The sequence below is a fragment of the Nilaparvata lugens genome, chromosome 14 (assembly GCF_014356525.2).
Source record: "Nilaparvata lugens isolate BPH chromosome 14, ASM1435652v1, whole genome shotgun sequence".
Classification (NCBI taxonomy): domain Eukaryota; kingdom Metazoa; phylum Arthropoda; class Insecta; order Hemiptera; family Delphacidae; genus Nilaparvata; species Nilaparvata lugens.
In genome coordinates, this window is record NC_052517.1 from 14763635 (window position 1) to 14788570 (window position 24936).

The 24936-nt window shown below is 35.0% G+C and overlaps 3 protein-coding genes across 6 annotated transcripts in view; all 3 read left to right on the forward strand.

Moving 5' to 3' along the window:
* Nucleotides 1-19961, forward strand: LOC120354202 (gastrula zinc finger protein XlCGF17.1-like). 4 transcript variants are annotated; one of them, XM_039440864.1, is made up of 5 exons: nt 1-167; nt 2895-3006; nt 4764-4914; nt 8649-9365; nt 18959-19094. In XM_039440864.1, exons 3-4 carry the CDS (start codon nt 4764-4766, stop codon nt 9317-9319), a joined length of 822 nt encoding a protein of 273 aa, XP_039296798.1. In that variant the 5' UTR covers nt 1-167; nt 2895-3006; the 3' UTR covers nt 9320-9365; nt 18959-19094. The 4 variants fall into 4 exon arrangements, with proteins under 4 accessions (XP_039296798.1, XP_039296796.1, XP_039296795.1 ...); XM_039440862.1 differs by lacking the exon at nt 1-167 and adding an exon at nt 261-403; XM_039440861.1 differs by lacking the exons at nt 1-167; nt 8649-9365 and adding an exon at nt 265-403 and having other exon boundaries at nt 18959-19961.
* Nucleotides 1-24936, forward strand: part of LOC111060672 (gastrula zinc finger protein XlCGF17.1-like) — a 458016-nt gene that overhangs the window by 51804 nt on the left and 381276 nt on the right. The window lies entirely within an intron of this gene.
* LOC120354203 overlaps nt 10981-24936 on the forward strand; it is an 18681-nt gene continuing 4725 nt past the window's right edge. The window contains exons 1-3 of the mRNA XM_039440869.1: nt 10981-12348; nt 16694-16697; nt 21949-21954. Of these exons, the coding sequence (XP_039296803.1) occupies nt 11411-12316 (906 nt within the window). The 5' untranslated portion in view covers nt 10981-11410 and the 3' untranslated portion in view covers nt 12317-12348; nt 16694-16697; nt 21949-21954. The remainder of the gene's footprint in view (nt 12349-16693; nt 16698-21948; nt 21955-24936) is intronic.

Genomic DNA, 24936 nt, shown 5'->3' on the forward strand with positions numbered 1-24936 from the left:
ACTTCATTCTTTGCTTCCATCATATTACATCAACTGTCCAACTTTGTCGCCTTGTCGAAATTTAGCTTGTATCAGAATTTATGAAAGTTTTTCCAACCACTAAATAAATCAACTTTATACCTTCATAATATCACATGAAGTATTGATTCGAATTGATAAATTTCAAGGTATGTTTTAAAAATAAGAACAAAAGTAGCAATTCTTGGATTTGAGTGTTTCTAAATATTAAGCGGTAAATTTAATTTCTATAAAGATGGCGCGGTCTCGGTGCACTCAAGTTGGTCTTGGTGCCATGTAAAGTGCATTATTAGATTGGAAGTCACCCTTCTGTATGTATTCTGTGCTATGATATCGCATCTCCCATTTGGCATTGGCTGTCTTTCAATTAATTTATAATAGTTTGGTAAGTAGCTTATTTTGTCTTAGCCCAATATCAATTATCAATAATAAAACTAAATTTCAATATAAAATACTAAAATGGAGTCAGAAGTAAGTAGCCTATACTTGGAAATTGTATAAGCAGTAAATCACAATAGACGTACATAACCTAAAACTCAGTAGGACCTATTTAAAAAAACATGATAAAAATAATTTTGGTATTATTTATTAATATAATAATTATTTATATCCTATAGCATGTTAAATTGAGGCTTGAAAGCATCGTTGAGCAATTGATTGATACATAGGCTAATACATATTTACATGTTATTACTTTGAATTTGAAATACAAGATTTCAAGCTATTGAATAAATTTACAGGCATGCTAATGAGAATAATGATGGTAGTTAAGTCAGAACAAATTACTTTATTTACAATAAGACTACACTACTCTTGGGTGGAATTCAATTTTTTTAAGCCAAAAAAATGTAGGCCTAATGTCTACTTCGGGGCATGCAATAACAATCATTACACATATTTCTATAAGTTACAGAAAATCCTACTTGTGAAATCACCTACATCACTACAAATCAAGGAGGGAATTTCAATTGCTTTTACTGCTTAAAGGAATACTCTATTTATTTCCCTCTCACTCAAATTTTATAGAAGTACCATTACTTTGTCGACATTTGACACAACATTTTGGATAAATTCGCCAAGAAAGTAGGAACGAATAGAGTAGTTATACATTGGACAACGTACTAAGGAATGTTCTATATCTTCTCTCTCAAGAATATTACAAATAGGACAATTTGACATGGAGTTCAATTTTGTGCCTCTACTATCAACATACAAGTATATAGATGCATTAGTGGCCATTCACAATTGAGTGATACAATGGAATTTGACAATGGGCATTTGGAATCCAATTGCAGCTTGTTACGCAGGTCCACCTCACTATCTGCTAAGATGACAATATCATCAGCAAACAATAACTTGTTGATGGAATGCCATGGATGTCTCTTCCCCTAAAAAAGTACTCAATATTTCTCAAATAGCAGAAGAACAAAAATGGACTCTTATTAAGGTCATACTCATCTCCCTTCTTATATAGGAGAAACATGACAATCTTAGACCATTCCTGGCGTACCTCCTCCATATGTACTATTTTATTGAATAAATTTAGCAAATAATCTCTCCATTGCATTGGTAGAGCCTTGAAAAACTCATAATGTATTCCATCGACAACAGGTAGTTTTTTGTTCTTGGATTTAGATATCACCTGATCTAACTGCCACAAAGTGAATTCTCTATCCAGAAAGGGGTGTCTAGCATCACTTAACACAAGCAATTGTTTCCTCTCACCTGCATATGTACTGCCAAGAAAGCGTGACCAAGATTCTAAAGAAACACAGTTAACTTGCTTAATTCCACCCTTGAAATATTTAACTGCTGTCCAAAACTCATAGGGATTTTTAACGACTCTTATGTCGTCTTTAACTTTATTCAAATATAAATCTTTTTCAATTTTAATTGTATCCCAGTAATTCTTCTTCAAATAAATAAATGCATTGAGTTGAAGATTCAATATAGGAGATAGCAACAACGTCTGAAAGAAATAGTTTTATAACTCTCGGGCTCTAGTATTGAAGTTTCTATGAATTATCCTTGAAGGATAAATTAGACTATGCGGATCAGTCAAACCAAATAATATATAATATATAATTCAAATAGACTTGTTTACCCTAAATCATGGTATATGATTACCAGAGTAGAGAAAAAATAGCATAAAATATATTTTATTGTATAGGGATTTCTGGTTCCAAATCTCAAGGTGAGAGTGTATGAACGGCACAGTATAAGAGACTACCAGCATCGCATAACTTAGATAACTTTACGAAAATAGCTATGTGGACTATAAGCTTCAATAAGGCCCGGTTGCTTAAAAGCCGGTTAAACTTTAACTGGCATTCAATTCCACGAGTACCAATCAGAGACTTTTCAAAAACGCCTTCTCTGATTGGTTCTCCTAAATTAATCATGGTTAAGATTTAATCGGCTTTTGTGCAACCGGGCCTAAGAAGTGAAATTTGGAACATGAAGAATGCCCAATAGGCGCTTCCATGGTATATTTTCTCAAGCTATATTTTCTCTATATATATTTTCTCATTCTCCAGGATCTGAATGGGAGTAGATTCATCTGATCTGAAGGAGTGGTTATAGTCAAGTGGATCAGATGCTGGCTTCATAATTCAGAGACCAGGGTTCAAATCCCGACATGGGCAAGATATTTTCCTCATCCACGCCCATGTTTTAGTAGATGGACACATTGAGTCATTGATCTGAGCTGCCTGGAAACCGTAGTTTGGTCATGTCAGAGGCTCTCAAATTGAACAAGTATCTCATGATCAATAGATTAATGTCACTGCTTAAATAGATTCCTATTCATTGTGTTAGTTTTAAATAATTGAAGCCACTTTGTTTTTGGTAACTGGAACCATTCTAATTAATTGCAGATGTCCACATGTGACCAGAGAACAGATAGCCAATCACCAGTCTCAGAGCAAAATTCATTGAGTGGAAAATCAGATTCCAGGTTGACTAAGGCCATTGAAAGAAAAGTGTGTGGTAAGTATAGTGATAACATTGTTGATGTGCAGTATGTAATCTATAATTCAACTTGTATCTGCATTTTTTAAATTTGCATTAGCTGTGTGTTCAACTGCACCAATCACAGTGCCTGCCTCATCAATATTAAGAAATCTCCTGAAATGAGAGTAGCTGACAGTAGGGTGTGCAATCACTGTTGTGACATTCACCCTATGAAATCAGTGGAAATGATAGGAACGTATTGTTGCCACTTATTCTATTCTCAATGTTTTCCATAGTAGATAGCTGTGATGCAAGTTATCTTACCAGGTTAACTATCAGAACTGATATTTATATATTTTTCATTGCTATTTATGATCAATCCTGAATTCAATAGATTTGATATGCCATGGAATATTTTTTTCATTATTAAATATATTTTAATGTTTATATTGTAATGTTTAATGTTTGACAATGTGTACAGATACTCAACTGAACAATATTATATGGAACTTTTAGTTCTTGGGTTTTACTTTGAATTCTCTCCTCCTCATTGTACTCTCTCCCATCCTTCTCCTTCTCATATTCTTCCACTTCTTCCTTCTTCTCATCCACACCTTACTTCTCTCCCATATCCTCATCCTCCTACTGGTCCTCTATCTCTTCCTCCTACTTTTCTTTCACCTCCTCTTCCTTTCTTACCTCATCCTCTCCACCCTCTACATCATCACCCTCTACCCTCCACCTCCTCTTTCTACTCCTTCTCCTCTTCCGCCTCTCCTTGAACTTTCCTATTCTTTTTATGTTCTCTTCCCGGCTTTTTCACTTGACTTACCTCAAATATCCTTATTTACTAAATTTACAATCAACAGAAGTTGTGTCCATACCAGGTAAGAGGAGTGAAAGTTATTGAAAGTCATTTCCATTTGCTTATAAACTGTATTTGAGACTATTTGTAATTTCTTGTTGTCAAGTGGAATCTTGTCAACTGTTGTGTACCATACATATTTTCACTGAGGCTTCCTACAAAACTTTTGACTTGTGTGTCTTTTGATTATGTTGTTTTTCCGTTCTATATAGTATCTGTTACCAATTTTTGAAGGGTCTGTTTCAATTATTCCAACTCAAGTCGTCCATGTCTTAAAAAGTCATATTGAAAACATGTTTCCCACAGAATATATAGATATATTCATATTTCATTTATTTAGGAACAGGTTTTACCTGTGGTCTGCAAGGGTCTGTAGAAAGCAAAAATGGATTGAATTCATTTTTATAGCCTAGTTACTTGCTATTAAAAATATTGATAATTGTAATAATTTACAATATAAATACTTTTGGATGGGCTTTTCATCCTATGTAGACATGGTATCAAAAATTGATAAATTTGTTCTATTATCAATATTATTTTTAATTGATGAATAAAAATGGAAATAGGCCTACAATCTTCCCCAGTAAATCAAGAATTTTCATTCAAAATTCAAGTCAAGGAGTTGAATAACATCTGAATTTCTGCTTTAATAATTTATTATTAAAAGACTGGTTAGCAGTGTTAAAAATCACTTATAGTTATTGGATTTTTGCAATACAGCTTTTGGGTGGATACCATTTTCATTTCCTACACTTTGTATTCTCATTTTACATAATAGAAAAGCTATTCACCTACTGTTATACCAACCCTTCTACAATACAGTCTGCTAGTCATCTAAAATTATCCCCCTCATAAACCACTGTGAATAATGTAGTCTATAATAATAATATAAGTCCTGCTATTGATTGCGAATGTTTATGTGTTGCAGATGGCGACTGTTACTGTTAAAATGGAGGTGGAGGAGGAGGAGGAGGAGGATGATAGCAGCCAGCAACCAGCTGCAGTGGAAGATGATTGCAGCCAACAACATTATCTAATCCCTGGCTACAACATGATCTTCATCAAAGAGGAGGCATATGGTGAGATACATTCTATCACTACCCGATTCTTGATTGACCAGGGTCTACACTCCTTTTTTGGGTGATTAGATTGTGGTCAGCCTCCTTACATAAAGTGGTTTGATGTTTGGGAGTGGAACTCCTTTGTAAATACTACTCCTGAATGAGCTGTCTGCCACATGTCAACCATGCACATGTTCAGAACAAATGTGTAGTGCTTTTTTTGTGTAGTTGAGAAGTTGATATCATTAATCAAAATGTGTAGTGTGTTAGATGTAATGACTAATCCATAAAATTACATATCAATCTAAAGATGTTTGTCTACAAATTTTCATTGATTTGAACTTCTTCATTTTCATTAATTACCTCTGATAACTAATTCCATTATCACTATGGATAATTATCACCATTGACATTGACTATGGAGAAATATAATGAACAATTAGAATATTTTATCATTACAAAATGTACCATAAATGACCCATAGAACCTATTCCCGATGTTTGGCACTTCAATTTTGGGACACTCTACATTAGGCCTATGTATTATTAGCAATAATCAACATTTAATATCATAACAGATATTCTGGGAAGACTTGAATCAGAGTTACCTATTACAGAAGGTGGTTGTAACACAAAATTGTCATATCAGTTGTCATTCAGTTGCTATCGGACAGTCGATGAAGGCAGACGTTCTGTTATCTCTTCGTTCGCTTGGCGCTTGATTGTGCGGTCGCCTGCCCGATCTGGTCTAGTAACTCAACTTTTCATGAACTGCTGAACTTAAATCTACGCGTATTATACTTCTTATCTATTATAATAATAGTACTACAAAATTTACTGAGTGAACTTATACTATTATTTACTCGTGTCTTCTGTATATTTATTCGCATCTCTTATCATGGCCGATAAATGTTCGAAATGTAGCGCGATCTTCGACGCAAATGACGTAAAGGTTACATGTGTGTTGTGTAAGGGTGTCTTTCATGCTACGTGCACTCAAGCTGGATCAGTCCAGAGTTTAACTAAGTCAATTAGAAAATCATTAAAGTGCGACCGTTGTGCGGATGATGACGACGATGATGACGACGATGATGAAGGCTCCATTCGGGACGCTATGAAGAGGATGGACGCCAACATAAACAAAAACACAAATGAAAAAATAGAGAAAGTTTTAGAATCAGTTAGTGCTCTTCAGCAGGAGTTGAATAAACTACAAGAAACTGTCAAAATACTGGACAGCGAGAAGGAGAAACTTCAATCTAGGTGCAGTGAGTTGGAGCAAGCCAAAGACGGCTTATCAGGTGAGATTCGAGATCTCAAAATTAGACTAAATGACACTGAACAGTATTCACGTTCAGCAAACATTGAAATTGTTGGTCTTCCCTTGACTGCTGGCGAAAATATAAATAATTGCCTGCAGCACGTTGCCGCCGCCCTCAACATCACATACAAGCAGGAGGACATCTCCACAGCCCACCGGATACAGCTATTTTCCAGGAAGCGCCACACTCATCCACCAATCATTGTTCAATTCGTATCCAAACACGTAAAGGAGGAATGGCTGAAGGCTTCATGGAAGAAGAGGGGACTCAGCACAACCGAAATTAAGGAAAATCTAGCTCCTGGCCGTGTTTACATCAACGAGCATCTAACACCGCATAATAAGCAGCTGATGGGGAAGGCGAGATGGCTACAAAGAGAGAAGAAAATTGCATTCGCAGGTTTCTCCAATGGCAAGGTAATGCTGAAGGAGACTGAGGGATCGAAAGCGGTACGTATTTACTTCATTGAGGACCTTGCTAGGTTTGTCGAAAAAGAATAAGTCCCAATTGAATTATCAGTGAAGTGACAAGAGAAACAAATCACTGTGAAGAAGTTGAATAGTTAACTTATGGATTACCTATTCCTAGATGGAGATAATATATATTTTATTCTTTGCTTGTTACTCTTTATTCACTTAAAAAAGCATAAATTAAAGTATATGTCTCTGAGTTGTTTTTCACGAAAAAAGTTTAAAACTTTTATAGATGAAACTTCATGAATTTAATTCTATTTAATAAATCTTACTCTTCAATTATTTTTTTTCTAGTTTACTCATTTAATTCGATCAAATTCCAAGTATTCAGGTTAATCAATCCTTTTTGTATAATTGTGTGCGATTGTTAATTTGTTGACCAGTTGGGTGGGTGGCCTGTGCGCAGTCGACGGAGTTTCAATCGGATGATTGATGACGATCATTTATCATGTTTTAACCACATATGTTTAGAGCTTGAATCAACACATGAATTTGTGAATTTCTTTTCTACGGAGGGAGGGAGGGAGAGGCTAAAGTTTTTTCAATGTAACATTCGTAGCTTTTCCAAAAATGTAGATGAACTTTTGGTCTATCTAGATAGTTTACCAACTTTGGATTTCATAATACTAAAAGAATGCTGGTTGAGAGAAGGTGAGGAGGGAATACCTTTAGAGGGATTTGACTATGTAATTACTGACAGACGACGAAACAGAGCCGACGGTGTTATAGTTTACTACAATAAAAGATTATCAGTGAGTGCCGTACAAACTTCTATTGCTGATGTGTATGGCTTAAAATTGGAATTTTCTTTCAAAAATCAAAATTATTGTCTTTTGGCTTTCTACCGGACTTTCGACTGCGATATTCAATTATTTTTAGACTCAATGGACGACTATATTAACCAATTCAATAGAGCCACAACAAAGGTGACTTCAACTTTGACTTATTAGGAAATACTTTGAACACTGACACTTACTTAAACACATTGATAGGAGCAGGACTTTTTCAGTGCATTGACAAACCAACAAGAGTAACTGAAAACACAAAATCTTGTATAGACCATTTTTTTATACGGTATAATGATATGGTAAATGTGCGATCAGCTGTTTTGCAATCGCACTTGACAGATCACTACAGCATAGGAAATTAGAGTTCTACCCTTGAAAAAATTATACATAAAGGATTTATTCACTCATGTTTATAAACATTTTGGTTCAATTTTAATACCATCTCTACATTCTCACAACACGAGATATGCAGCCACAGTTGGGATCAGATCTATCCAGCTGACAAGATCCTTCTCAACAACAAATTGCTTCTTCCTATCTCAAGTAATATATCGTAATTATAAAAGATTATTTCCGCAAAATAACATCCAATTTTCAAAAAAAGATTGAAATATTGGTTGTTTGAAATAAGTGAGGAGGAGACTGTGGCTCTGGTCTTGGCGGGCGGCGGACTCACCTGACTGCAAAATTAACATGACTTTTACTGACTCTATACCAATACTGACTGACTATACGATACAGACTGCCTATATACGATACAGACGGACTTTACAATACAGAATGACTTTCTGCGATACAAAACTATGACATTCATTTGAATGAAATTACCCTCATAAATTGAATTAATTTTGCCTCTCTTTCTTCTCCCCCTTCATAAAGATTCACTATACCTACTTGAAATTTCAACTCGAGTCTACGCACAGGCCACAGTGCCCATGTAGACTCATTCCATAACCTATAATATGGAAACTTAATTTGAGTACATAATTATTCGTATTTTATATTTTATATTATTCATCATTTGTGTACTTACTGTATTTTTGGAATAAAGAATATTCTTGATTGATTGATTGACAGTTATCCTATCATTTTCACTCACTTTCTAACGTGAATGTCACTATATAATATCATCTTTTCATAATTTACGAGTTGCATTATTGATTATTGCAGAGGAGCAAGAGGCTGAAGGAAGTTCAGTGAAGAGTGAACCAGAGATGTGGCCTTCAAACGGCAGCACATCTGGCCGAGACAATGCAACAGAAGTGGGTGGACTGGATGAGCATTCAATCTCTCCAGTGAAGTGCACTGAGTCATCTGTGGCTGGCAAAAAGATCAAACTTCACAGCTGTGCTCACTGTAGCTATGAAACAGCAAGGTCAACTGATTTCAAGAGACACATTAGAAAACACACTGGAGAAAAACCATTCAATTGCGAGTTTTGTGACTACAAAAGTGCTAGGTTAGGTCATTTGAAAACACATACCAGAACACATACAGGAGAAAAACCTTTCAGCTGCGAGTTTTGTGACTTCAAAAGTGCTAAGTTAGATAATATGAAAAGACATATCAGAACTCATACAGCAGAAAAACCTTTCAGTTGCGAGTTTTGTGACTACAAAAGTGCTAGGTTAGGTACTTTGAAAGACCATATCCGAACACATACTGGAGAAAAACCTTTCAGCTGCAAGTTTTGTGACTACAAAAGTGCTAGGTTAGGTCATTTGAAAGCACATATCAGAACACATACTGGAGAAAAACCTTTCAGCTGCGAGTTTTGTGACTACAAATGTGCTCAGTCATGTCATTTGAAAGAACATAATATCAGAAAACATACTGGTTGAAAACCTTTTGGCTGCGAGTTTTGTGACTACAAAAGTGCTAAATCAGGTAATTTGGAAAACAGCATACTGGAGAAACACCTTCTAACTCCAAGCTTTGTGACAAAAATAGCTGAGTTTGGTAATTTGAAAGCACATAAATTAGAAGATATACTGGGGAATCAATTTGTAGCTAAACATTTTAAAACACACCTGTATTAAAAATCACTTTATACTCACTACATTGTATAATTTTACAAACAATAACATAATAATTCAAGTAGATAAGTGCTCTCCTCATTATGCTAGGCCTGTGTTGAGGTTTGGTATGTCTTATTAAGGTACCTATATACAAATATTCAATCCATAAAATACAGTAATTATGGGATCCTTGTACAAAACCAAAATACCTACTAATAATCTGATAATTTGCTTAGAATTTTTGAACTTATTCAAATATTTTAAAAAGTCACATCAATTTCCATTGAAGGAAAACTTCATCTGAAAATATCTCTCACAATCAACTTGCCGATCTTGGGCAGAACTTAGGCATCTTATCTTGAGGCGAAACTTAACTTGCAATACAACATATGTATACCTCAGCTGAGTCTGTGTACCAAGTTTGAACATTTTCTGCCAATTAGTTCTTGAAGAAGGTGAGTAAAGGCAGATTTTGGGTGTATCTTTGGAAATTTTTTCAAATATGTTCTTAGTGCGCCTCTAGTTGGTCAACTGAACATTCATGCCAAATCCGAATATATTTGGTCAATAATGAGGTCCACTATATAATTGCAGTGTTTGATTTACAATGGTATTGCTATTGCTATCCTTGTCTATCATTCAACAAAGCAGTTAGCGCTATCTCTTTCTTGCTTTGCTCTGTTCAAACAATGTAGAATAATTAAGTAACAAAATATTCCATCTTAATTATGAAATTACTAGCCATCAGGCTCGCTTCGCTCGCCATATCCGTCTAGCCAGGGGGTTCCCCCTTCTGGACCCCCGACTGGATCGTCCGAGAATGAGATCAACAGGCTCGCTTCGCTCGCATGCATTTTTTATTTGAGCATTTGAGCACGATCCAGTCGGGGGTCCAGACTAAACGGATATGGCGAGCGAAGCGAGCCTAGCGGCTAGTGATATAATATTCCCAGGAATAGCTCTGATTGGAGTAGCAGTGCCCAATCAATTTTTCGGCGATAAAACTTGGCGCCAACCTAACAAAGTCAACTCAACTTAATGCCAACCTGACAAAATTATTAATTTAGTTACCAGTTAATGACTGTTTCGAAGAGGTACTCTCTCTAGATTATAGTTCTATATTAACATATGGTATGGACATTTTTCAATTATAATTGAGAGAATAAGAAGAATATACATGCTAAAAGACGAACTTTAAATCCTTAAAAACCACCCTTGGAGTTCAAATATTGCCAAAAGATTTCTTAGTGCGCCTCTAAAGGGCCAACTGAACATACCTAAAAAATTTGAACGTTTTTGGTCCAGTAGATTTTTAGTTCTGCGAGTGAGTCAGTCAGTCAGTGAGTGAGTGAGTGAGTGCCATTTCGCACTCATATATATATATATATATATATATTATATATATATATATATAGATTGAAAAATATAATTCTTTACTTAATAAAATATAATTGATTATTCTATATGAGAAAGAAATGTTAATATTACATCTATAAACCCATATCAGCTACCATCTATAGAAGGCATTGACAAAACAGAGGATCGGCAACGTTTTTCTCCTATTTTTCTCCACTGCTATTATAAAGTGGACCTCACTATAGCATTTGGGGAGTCCCATCTTACAAGGTGTCAAACTATTAACCCGATAAACTGCAAAACTTTAATAAATAACACTAAACTCATTCTATCAAAGACCATACATATATGCCAACTGTGTGAGATAAGAAATGGTTGAAGGCTGACGTGTTTGTAGTTGAGCTCCCAGTTTTAGTGCTTGTAGAGTGGATTTTTAACTGTATTTTCTATTGAAATTTGGCATATCTGTTGATTATTACATTTGTCACAGATCTACCTTATCATTTTTCATTCACATCTGATTCCTACGCAGTTAAATAGCATATACTGATATTCGACATGGAATCTCAATCTCCGGCTTTAACTCGTTCCGCTGCCAGTGCAAACTCCAACCAAGATAAGAACCTGGCTATCGCTCCGTCACCGGCTAAGCAAAAGCAGCAGCAACAACAGCAGCAACACAAGAAGCAGCAGAAGTGCCAGACCCGGCCGCATTCTGCAGACGGCGTCCCGGTTGCTATGACAACGGAGAACCAGATAGCAGCCGCCCTTGAGAAACTGCTGTCAAACGAAGCTTTCGTTGACAAGATTGCTGCCCGCCTGGAGGAGCGTTTGTGCGAGCGACTATCTGCCGAGGTTAGCGCTAAGGTGCTTGCCGAACTTGACGGGCGACTCGAGGCTATGGCTGACGAGACTAGGAAGCTCGCGAGTGAGGTGGACACCCTCAAAAGTAACATCGCAAGGCTGGAGGAGGATTTCGATTCACGTCTAGACGAGCTAGCTCAGTACTCGAGAATAAATAATATTCGTGTCTCGGGTATTCTGGAGGTTCAAGGTGAGAATGTGACCGCCACCGTCGTTATTCTCCTGAATGAGAAGCTGAATGTGGGAATCTGCTCGGACGACATCGACAGATGCCACCGTGTCGGTCGCCCGACCCACCTCCACCCTCCTGCTGCTGATGACTCGTCTTCTACTCGTGTGGTTCACAGACAAATTCTCATCAAATTTGTCAGCTACCAAAAGCGAAACTTAGTCATCACGGGCAGACGAGATTTGAAGGGTACGGGATTCTCCATTCATGAGGACCTTACCATGAAAAGACGTACGTTTTTCAAAGATTTGTGTATCAAGATTGGATTTAAAAATGTGTGGAGTCGAGATGGTGTTGTGTTTTGGAAAAAGAATGGGAAAACGGTCTCTCAGTTCTCCAAAGCTGGCATTTGTATGAATGAAAGTGAGTGAGTGTTTGTGCCCTAGTCTACTACATGATTAAGGTATCTATATCTATAGCCAATTTTGTTTAATTCATTATTATTATTCTTTTTTTTTAGTATTTAAAATTCTTTATTATTCTCTCTTCAACTTGTGCTCGCGTCCTGGGTGTCTTGATTTTTCTGTAACGAATTTTCAAAAAATTTATCAACATTTATTATTTATTATTGAGTGGGGGGACGCGGTGTTGTCAAGCCACGGAATCAAATCTGTGTTTTGGCAGCGTCGTGTCTTTCAATTTAGTGTGGATGGCTGCCACAGTGTCACATTCACAACTACTCAACAAGTATTTTCTATTAGTTTTATTATAAAGCATTTATTATTTTTATTATAAAACATATTTATTATTATTCTTATTATAAAATATCTTTTTATTATTAGTAATCAGGATTTCTTGATGTGTGAGTGTCTGGTTGGAGATTAGGATTTCTAAGTTTAGTTTATATATGGTCGAGGTAACTACGGTACTTACTTACTTACTCCAGGGCCTTGGCCTCCTCAAGAATGCCTCTCCACTCCTCTCTGTCGGCAGTCTTGCGTCTCCATCCCCTAACGCCTATTTTCCAGAGATCATCTTCCACATCCTCCAGCCAGCGCTTGCATGGACGTCCTTTCAACCTTCTTCCGCCTGGGTTTTCTCTGAAAACTTTTTTAACGGCTCTTTCATCGCTCATTCTTTCTACATGACCCAACCAGCTCAAGCGTCTCACTTTGATCTCATGTACAATAGGTGGTTTTCTGTACAGGTCACGCAGCTCTTGATTCGAACGAAGTCTCCATTCTCCATCAATACATACTGGACCGTATATTCTTCTCAGAATCTTCCGTTCCCATATACTCAGTAGGTCTTCATCCTTCTTTTTCAAATCCCAGGTTTCTGCCCCGTATAACACAACTGGCTTTATAACATTTTCATAGATTTGTTGCTTAATTTTCCTTGACAGTGTTTTGGATCTCAAGTATTGGCTAAGTGCATAATAACATCGATTTCCTGCCGCTATTTTTGCTTTTATATAAACTTCAACATCGTTATCTTCTGTGATAATAGAACCAAGATATTTGAAGCTTTCCACTCTTTCGAATGTGTAATTATTGTACTCTATGAATCTGTCGCCAATCTGCCGGGCTCTGCTGCTTGCCAGATACTTTGTTTTACTTTCATTGAGAGTCCTATTTCTGTTGATCTGTCATCGAGCTGTTTGAAGGCATCTTTTAGATTTTGGATGTTTCTTGCAATCAAGACTACGTCATCCGCATAGGCCATGTACTGCAACATTCTGTTCATTATCGTTCCTCTTGGATTTATTACTATTCCTCTTATTACTTTTTCCAGGCTTAAGTTGAACAGCATAGCTGACAAAACATCACCCTGTCTAAGTCCTACATTTGCTGTAAATTCGTCTGTGAGCATTCCTTGAACTTTCACCTTATACTTTGTTTGGCGCAGTGTCATTCTTGTGAGCCGTATGAGCTTAAAAGGCATTCCAAACTCCAACATAGTCTCAAACAAGCTATTTCTTCTGATGCTGTCTGTGGGCTTGCTTGTAATCGACGTATAGTTGATACAGATTGATATTATATTCATAACACTTTTCCATCATGTTCCTTATGGTGAAAACATGATCTGTGCATGATCTGTCTTTCCGGTATCCACACTGGTAATCACCTGGCACTTCATTACAAAAAGGTTTCAATCTTTCACAAATTATCTTCGCCAAGATCTTATAAACAATGCTCAACAAAGCGATTCCTCCATAATTGGAACAGTCTGTTCTACTTCCTTTTTTGTGGACGGGGCATATTATTGCAGTTTGCCATTCTTCAGGCATTACTTCCTCCACCCACACCTGTTTTACAAAGTGAAGTAGCCATTCCATTAGAGCATCGTTCCCTACTTTAATCATCTCAGCTGTTATAAGATCATCTCCAGGTGCTTTATTATTTTTGAGAGAATGAATAGCCATTTTCAAATCACACATTGTGGGTTCCTCTATCGGTTGATCTGGCCCTATAATGTTGATATTTTCTCCCTCCTCAACATTTTGATTCAACAACTCATAAAAATATTATTTCCATCGTTCTAAAATCTGTCCTTCTCCTCCTATCAAATTTCCATCCTTATCTTGACAGAATGTTGTTCATGGCTGGAATCCAGCTTTTCCTTCTCTGATGCGTAGATACATCTTTCTCACTTCTCTTTCTCCAGCGAAGGTCATGATTTCATTTCTCAAACTCTCTCTTCTTTTTACGACAGATCTTGCTAGCATGTCTCCTTTTTTCATGATAAGCTACAGTTGCGGCCCTAGTTTTCCGACTTGTCATTTTCAGTCTTGCTAGATTTCTATCTTCCAAAGCCTTCAAACACTCATCATCCATCCAGTTATTTCTCTTTTCTATCTTTTCATATCCGATTGTCTCCTGTGCAGCTTCTGTTACAGCCTTCTTGAAATTCTCCCACTTTTGCTCAACTGTGTCTTCTCTTCCTTGGTTCTCTGCTAATTTCTCCATAAGTTTATGATTGTATCTCTCCCTAGCTTCATTTTCTCTTATAAGCCTTTTGCTGTCAAATTTCTTTTGTTTCACTCCTCGGAATTTCTTCATGTTGTTTATTCTCTGTCTGTATTTTATTTTAACCAAATAATGATCTGTATCACAGTCTGCCCCTCGGTAACTTCGCACATCTTATATGTCAGATCCATGCCTCTTGTCAATCAAAACGTGATCAATCTGATTTTGTGTTACTCCATCTGGAGATCTCCAAGTCATCTTATGAATGTCTTTATGTTTGAAGTATGTGCTACATACTGTCATGTTTTTATCACTGGCGAAATCTATCATTCGAAGTCCATTGGCATTAATATTATCGTTAAATGGTTTGAAATCCTACATAAATAAACCTACAAGAATTTTTAACAATACTGAATCATGTATCGATCACATTTTTTTCAAGAACTCTTCGTTCAATTCTGATAATGTTATCAGCTCTATTATGAAAACTAATATAACTGATCATTTTTGTACTAGTGTTCACGTTGATCTTGCGGCTGATATTGATGGGTCTGACAAACCTATTAATTATTACAATAAAGTTGATTATGATAAATTATTGTCTTCTATTCAAAAAGAAAATTGGAGTGAGGTGTTAAGCCCTAATTTACACTTGGATGATCAAATGCTTTTTTTGACTGACAAGATTTCATCCCATGTAGAACAGGCTACAGTTAAAGTACATATTCCACATAGATTAAAACCTTTGAAGCCTTGGATCAGCAGGGGACTTATTGTAGCAATTGCTAAACGCGATAAACTTTTTAAAAAGCTCTCTAAACAGCCTTCTAATGTAATATTAAAAGCCGAATACATCTCTTACAGAAATATGCTTAATAAATTATTAAAACAGTGTAAATGCGACTATTATAAAAACAAGATTGATCAGAATAAAAACAATATTAGGAGAGTTTGGGACTCGTTGAATGAATTATTGGGTAAGAGCCGTAAAAAGGTTGTTCCTAAAATTGATGCAGACATCTTAAATCGTCATTTTGTTGAAGTAGGTAAAACTTTCGCTGAAAAGCTGATAAGTAATAATCCCAATGCATCTGATGGTAATCTGTTCATGAACTCTTCTGTAAATGGTCATGACTCCTTTTTCCTATCACCCACAAACGAAAGTGAAATATCAGCTACTATTAACTCTCTCAACAATAACTCTGCTCCGGGAATTGACAAAATAAGCAATAGAAATTGAAAATTATACTTCCACACATTGTTAAACCATTAACAGTAATAATAAACCGTTGTTTTTTAGAAGGGCACTTCCCTGTTAGTTTAAAGTTAGTGAATATTATACCGCTTCATAAGATGGGGGATTCTAAGGACCCAACCAATTATCGCCCAATCAGCCTGTTAAGTGGTTTCTCAAAAATAATGGAAAAAGTAATCAAGTCTAGATTAATTGGTTACTTAGTCAAACACGAGGTCATTCATAAACAGCAGTATGGCTTTCAGACTAACAAAAGTACAATTGATTCTATAACTCTCTTAACTCAAACAATTGCCAATAACTTCACTAATAAAAAGAAAACAATAGCCATTTTCCTGGATTTAGCTAAGGCCTTTGACACCATTCCTCATTCAAAATTACTGAACAAGATGGAGAAATTAGGAATTCGTGGTGTACCCCTTAGATTATTCACCAGTTACCTGAGTGATAGACATCAAAAGCTTACCTTAGAAAATAAAACTAGTTCTAGACTTTTGAGTGATTTTGGTCTCCCACAAGGCACGGTGCTATCTCCTATCCTTTTTCTCATTTACATTAATGATTTAATCAAACTTGATATTGAGAACTGTGTGACACTTGCTTTTGCAGATGACACCGCCTTAATGTTTACTGGTAATTCATGGGAAGAGGTTAAAAATAGGGCTGAATCTGGATTAAGAACTGTTAAAGCCTGGTTAGATGAGCATATTCTTACCCTCAACGCAAAGAAAAGTGTATTTTTGGCCTTTTCACCGAATGTTGGTTTGCCGCTTGGTCTCACTCATATTCATATTCATAGTCCTGATTGTAACCTTTCAGATTCATCAGATTGTAGTTGTCCAAAATTAGGTAGAGAAAAATTCTTCAAGTATCTGGGTGTCACTGTTGATCAGCATCTTCGGTGGGATGTCCACATCAATATCACTTGTAATAAGCTTAAACACTGGATCAACAAATTCTACACTATCAGTAGATTGAGTAACATAGCCGTTTCTAGATTGGTTTAGTTTGCTTACATCCAGTCTTTTCTTCAATATGGGATTATCGTTTGGGGCGCTGCCTACATGAATCACTTGAATAAGATAATTGTTATTCAGAAGACCTTATTAAAGGCTATTCTTGGAAAGCCCAGACGTTTCCCTAGTGACAATCTTTTCAGGGAACTGAATGTGCTGACTGTCAGGCAGCTTCACACGAAAAACTTGATAATCTACATGAATAAGCATAGTACTCTTTTCAATCTCCGTTTATCACCGTACAATCTTCGTCCCTCATCCATCACTTTCGAATCTCATCATACAGTTTTATCCATTTGTAGAAGGCAGTTCAATTACATTGTCCATAAACTTGTTAACGTAATACCTGATCATTTTATCTCTAACAATTTGACCAGAAATCTTTCTAACAAAATAAGTCAATGGATCACATTGCATAACTCTACTGATTTGTTTGATTTCTTGTAACTTTTCACCTTTCAACTCTTTTTTTTCTCTTAAATAAGTTCATTATTTCTTGTTAATTGTCTGTATTCTCGAGATTTTTTATTATACAAATTTCATACTTATAATTTATATTTTTGTTTTATGCTTTCACTTTGGTTCTGTAGTTTTTTGTAACACTCGGCCCCTGCGCACAGGCTTTGCCTTTGCAGGGACCTTCCGTGTTTTTGTTAACCTGCTATTTTAAGTTATTTTGTTTTAGTTTTAAGTTATTTATTTCATAACTACTTTGTACAATAACTATGTTGTAAAAACGATAAATAAATTGAATTGAATGAAAAAAATGTGCATGGATTACTGCAAGATGTACAGTTTCAATGATTGGACACTACATACACCGGAATTTTGCTTTAAAGCATGAAGACCAGGGTAAATTTTTTTCATAACATGGCAAACATGATTATCCCATGTGAGATTACAATCCACAATAGGTCCAAAAACTTTGTACTATCTTCTGTAGCTAAAATTTCATTATTCAATTCCACCCCAGGATATAGATTTTGGTTTTGTCATAAATGAGATAATTATTGATTTTCTTGAATTCAAAATAAGATTATAGCAATTGAGATTATTTTTAATAAAGGCTAGTCCAATAGCAGATGAAATTTCTACATCCTGAACTGATCTACCAGAGAATATTATATAAGTATCATCAGCATATAGACAGATATTTGCTCCATCTTGGACCATCCTTGGCATACCTGTAGTATAACAGGAATAGAAAGGACCTTGGATGGGGCCTAGGGGAACCCCATACTTCAAGCTTCTAAGGTCGGAGCAATAAATATGTTTATACCTTTGTAGACCCTGTGCACTCCTTTTTTGGGTGATCAGATTGTGGCCAGCTCTCTCACATGAAGTGGTTTGATGTTTGGGAGTGGAACTCCTGTGTAAATGTTACTGCTGAATGGGCTGTCTGTCACATGTCAACCATGCACATCTATGGAACAAATGAGTAGTATGTTAGAAGTAATGTGTTCATACTATCACATAAAATCACCTTTATAAATCTAAAGATTGCCTACACTTTTTATAGATTTGAACTTCTTTAATCTCATTAATTACCTCTGATAACTTTTAAATCTATTATCATTGTTTCTATGTAACTACCTGAAAATTTGATATCAAATTTCACAAAAGAGCCTTTTGACAAAAAAAAATTATCTGAAATTAATCATTATGACCGAGAACTAAGAATTGATAATATTGTATCAGATATGCTGGGAGGACTTTGAACACAGCTGTCTACTAAAGGAGGTGATAACATAAAACTCACTTCCAAACATAGATGTAACTATAAAATGGTATCCTGTTTTTGTAATCTACAAGTTGCTTCATTGATGATTGCAGATGAGCAGGAGGCTGAACGATGTGCAGTGAAGAGTGAACCAGAGATGTGGTCTTCAAACTGCAGCACATCTGGCCGAGACGATGCAACAGAAGTGGGTGGACTGAATGAGCATTCAATCTCTCCAGTGGAAAAGTGCACTGAGTCATCTGTGACTGGCAAAAAGATCAAGCTCTACAGCTGTGCTCACTGTAGCTTTAAGACACCATGGTTTAGTAATTTGAAGAGACACATTCGAAAACACACTGGAGAAAAACCTTTCAGCTGCGGTTTTTGTGACTTCAAAAGTGCTGATTCTGATCATCTGAAATATCATATCACAACACATACTGGAGAAAAACCTTTCAGCTGCGAGTTTTGTGACTACAAAAGTGCCAGATTAGGTCATTTGAAAGTACATATTATCAGAATACATACAGCAGAAAAACCTTTCAGCTGCAAGTTATGTGACTTCAAAAGTGCTCTGTCAGGTGATTTGAAAAGACATATCAGAACTCATACAGCAGAAAAACCTTTCAGTTGCGAGTTTTGTGACTACAAAAGTGCTGGGTTAAGTTATTTAAAAGAACATATCAGAACACATACTGGAGAAAAACCTTTCAGCTGCAAGTTATGTGACTTCAAAAGTGCTCAGTCAGGTGATTTGAAAAGACATATCAGAACTCATACAGCAGAAAAACCTTTCAGTTGCGAGTTTTGTGACTACAAAAGTGCTAGGTTAAGTAATTTAAAAGAACATATCAGAACACATACTGGAGAAAAACCTTTCAGCTGCAAGTTTTGTGACCACAAGAGTGCTGGGTTAGGTAATTTGAAAAAACATACTACCAGAACACATACAGGAGAAACAACTCCTAGCTAAGCATTTATAATGTTCACCTTGTCAAAATCCAGCCCACGTTGAAGCATCATGTGTCAAGATCCTGCTCCATGGCGGGGGACACGAAAATATATAATTATTGACTTTGAGTCATGAGACAATAAACAAAGATTATAATCTTTCAACCATGAGTACGATTTCTCAGTATTGAAGGCCTCACCTTGTGTCGGCAAATATTGTAGCCTATTTTGCTCCATGGAGGGGCATGAATGTACAATAAAAAGAAAATTAATAATTAAAATGATTGAATCAAAGAAAATAATTGAACAGTTGTGGGATTTGAGGTTATAATTTAGCAGTATGTAGTTGTAGGTTAGGTTGACTAACCTTCGTTTGGCCAGGGAATTGATATCATTGAATTCAGTGTCTAAATAGAACGACTGGTGTACGGATGAAACTGGTTGAAAAAATTAATTTGCTCAATGGAGGGTTTGGCGGTCTACAAAGGTAGCCGAAGTAAGGGCTATAAATTTCTAACCTAGCGCTGTAGGTGATTATGTAGGGAGATAGAATTAAATCCAATTCGATAATAAAATGCAGTTCAATTTGAATCTGCCAAATATGATCAATGCTGTCACTAGGATCAGACAGATAGTAATTTTGGAGTGAGCTCCTTCTCCAAATAATGACCATTATACTTAGATTCTAATAATTGTACTATAGTTTGAAGAGATATTAGACTGCATGAAACAACAGACAGAATAGCAAATCCATGCGAACCGGGTCTCTGATAAATACTATAGGTTATATGATGGCAAAATGCTGAACCAAAATAGTAAATATTTCGAGTACCGAGTTTAATTCTAATGTTGTCTATGCGACCTATTACCTCTCCTTGCGACGTTGACAGGATGAGAATACAGGATTCACTCCACCTCGGTGTGGTAGGCTAGTGGTCAGGGGTGCCCACAAGGGGGGGGGGTATGGCGCAATTTGCGCCATCAACATTTTTGGGGGAGCATGATTTTTTTTATATTTTATGTCAACATTTATTTATTTATTTATTCAGTCATTCAGAATTACACAACTTAGAGTACCACAGGCTTACGCCCAAAACGGTTCCAATTCTAATTTATACAACAGCCAAATGTAGCTAGGTTATGTGTCACTCATTCTCCTATTACACTCTCAATTTACAATTCAAAACACACAAAAATTATTCCTAAATTGAAAATACTTCAAAATTGAATTAAATCAATCACAATTAATTAGAAAATTCCAAACTTTGGAAAAACTATGAAATTTTGAGACCGAAAAGACAAACACACTATTTAGAACTTATCACAGCTGTAACACTGTTTTGAAAAAAGTTTATTTTTTAACATTTTGAATCATGGCTATAAAATCAAGGTATTAAATAGAGATATCCGAATGTAGTTAATTTTAATACTTTTTCCCACCTTTACAACGTTATATTTTGCAAATTGTAACTCAATATAAAGCATGAAAAATACAATTGATATATGTTGTATGCAGGAATTTTAGTAATTTTAAGCCTATGATTTTGAAGGTAAATCTTTGACAAAAATAAATTATAACTTCATCATCCACTATTATTCTGATTTCCTTTGCTTAATTTTAATTTTTAATGGTCCTGTGTTTGAGTTTCCTTGCTGTAGCAACCTAATTTTCTTAAAAGCACAATGATAAGTTAAATTTTAATGTACATTTTAATCTAATAATTATTTTAATTTCGAAGGCGTTTCATGATGATATTAATGTCTCTAAAATGGGAATGCAATTATCAACAACATCGCAAATTCTAGTGAATTTGACAGAAGAAAAAACATTTCTTGTCAAAAATTTGCGAAAAATATCAAATGAAGCCAATTTCAATCTTTCAAATTTACACCCTATTTACCACACAGTAATCAAGTAATATTTTCCACAACTGTAGGCTACTCATATAAAATAGTATGATAATATATTTAGTATTCCAATAAAACATTTAGTTTTTGAAAAAAAATGATATTTTCAAGCCCCAAAATCCATTGAAGAATTGCCGAATTGTTTGATCAAGAGATTCAATTGATTGATGATAAAGTTCAATTGCGCCGTGAAAATAGATAATTTGATCTTAATCAAGTGCAATATTTTATAAAAAGTTTGAAGACAAAAGTCGCGTTGCCAATACATACATAGAAATGATACTCATAAATCATTCGTAAACAGCACAGGGGAAATACTTTCACCATTGAAAATATTCATTTGCCCCCATGCAAAGCCTATGGTAGTAATTGGAATACTGTGTATCCTTTCCTGCTCAAATCAAACATGTACTGTAGCCTACAGAAAAGTCACGACATGCCAATTGGAGAATTTTCTCATTTTCAATTGATAACTTCTCATTTACAGTTAACGATTTCTCAATTATAATTCGCTATTCTCAATTACATGTGATGACTTCCCAAATACAATTGACTATTCTTATCTACATATATGGCATTCTCTCAATTATAAGTGACTATTCTCAAATACAATTAATACTTTCTTAAATTAACTTGATACCTTCTCAAATACAATTGGAAAAAGTGAAGTTAACCTCACTCCTCCCAAGCGTTCTTATCAATGCTTTTCTGATTCATTGATATGAGAAATAACGCTTATTGCTTGAATTCATTTATCTCAACTTGAGACAAACTTAATTCAAGCTCATTATAAATATATAAGGTTGATTTTTGAAAATCTGAATTATTTGAATAGTCATTGCTCTGAGTGTTGAACGAATAAATTTGACGTAGCAGATATTTACTAATATGATCAATCTAATCTGTCGAAAAACTGCTGAATTTTTAATTGGAAAAACGTTGAAGATGTATCAGATACAACAACCAAGCTTCTATAAGATTAAATTGTACAAAATTTAAATTCAAAGACATCTTTTTATCTTGTATCAGTCTTTATTCAGAAGCGGTTGATTATGTTGAGTATTATAGAAAATAAAAAGATGAATGTCTCAATTGGGTAAAACTTTTGAATTGGGATTTTATCTATGTAATAATTTAAAGGGAATCTGATAGGATACATTTTTCCACAACCTGTCCTCGTTTTGGTTTTTCCAAAAAATGAATAAGATGATTTGAATGCCTCTTAGAAAATAATCACAAATTTTTCAATACATGGTTATAGTTGCTTTATTATTGGGTATAATGTAGTTTTAGAATAGGAATTTGAAATTGTTGGGTAGAAAACTCTCTTCTTTGATCAGCACCAATGAACGTCTCCATGAATGACCTTGCCATTCAGAGTCATACCAATCTTTCTCAATTAGAGAGAAACTGTGATGATTTTTTTATAATTTTACTGTTTATAAAACGCTTCTTTAGGTCTATACTGATTGATACAACAATAAGTTCTTATTTAAATTGCATACACATCAATCTTCTACAAGCTTAGTTGTCTCAAGTTCGTCTTTTCTCCAATTCATAATGCATTCGCTTCAAACGTGAAAAGGAGAATTCCGTCAATTTTGTAGTCAAGTGGAAAAGAGTTGACATTACTGCCCACTCTTCGCCAATCAAATAAAAAAATAAAATACAGTAGTCATTCTATTCCAATTTTTCCACTTTTTGAAAGGAACGTATGAAAGTTTCACACACATACTTCAACAGGAGAGAGAAAAATAACACAATAAAAACTTCTAACACAAAAGAGCTTCAAAATTTGAGACAGAGAATAATTTCTCAGCATCGAGAGACTCAGAGACAGAAAATACATTGTACATGAAGGAGCATCATTAGATTGTACATGATTAGATGTGAAGGAACTCCAAAAATCTTTGTTCACAACTGTAAGTGCCTCTTCACTAACTCTTTTGAAAACTGTAGTTGTCCATCTCTGTCTTTGGTCAGTGATACACGTTACCTTGGAATAATGATAGATTGTAGCATGAGATGGCATTCTCAAATTGACAATATATCCAAGAAACTCCAGGCATTAAGCGCTAAAATATTTTATTTACATAAAAACATCACTGTTGATTGCCTGTATTTAATTTATAAGTCGTTAGTAGAATCCATTATACGATATGGAGTTCAATCATGGGGCTGTGCTGCAAATTACTTATTATTGAGAGTAGAGAAAATACAGTTGAGGATCCTAAAAGTTATTTCGTCTAGAATACCCCATCTAAACTTAAATTTGAACAACCTTCAAACCCTACAAATTTTTTATCAAACTCTGACACCAAGAAATTTTTACACCTTCAAAATAATAGTATTTTTCAAAAATAATTTCCACTATAGACTTCTAGCTCCTCCTGCCCATTACAATTTCAGGTCACCAATAATATACCAATTCCCCGGTTCAATAATATTTATGGAAAAAGATCTCTGCTCTACATAATACCTTTCCTTTTCAACAAACTACCTGCAAACATAAGAGACTACTCAAAAACGGATGTAATGATCTATGTAATAAACAATCCCAACTTGATTTCAACCCAGTGAAATCGAAATGAGAATAAAACACAGTGATAATAGTACTCTAAATTCTGAAATAAACAATAAATATTTATTATCATTATTTGAATAATAATTTCTAATAGGCCTGCGTACGATGAATTTTCTTTTTCATCTTTCAAATAGCCTATTCCGCTGGTTTTAAATTATTATATAAATGTTGTAAAGTCACTGCCGCCAGCCTAAACGACTAATAATTTAGTAATATTAATATTGTATAAAATACTTCCTACTTTATTCCTTCTTTTATTCCTTTTAGTTCTTAATTAACTCCTTATTTATCATGCTTATAATAATGTTATTTATTAACTCTATTACCTACTCTTACTTCTGATTATTATGTTCTTTTCTATTTTCTCATTATTATTGTAATTCCTTTTTTTCATTTCTTGTATTCACGACAAATAGCCTAATTTTATTTTATTTGTACTTTATTTTAATTTAAAGTTGTGAAAATTTTGTTTTGATATGGCACCTGCTGAAAAACCCATGGGTTTAGCAGGACCCAACATTGTAAAAAATTATTTTCCAATAAAATTGATTAATTGATTGATTGACATTCAAGTCAGACAGAGACAATCTTATTAGTTGGAGGAAAAAGAGGTTGAATAACCCTGAAAAAGTTGGCCATATATTTTTC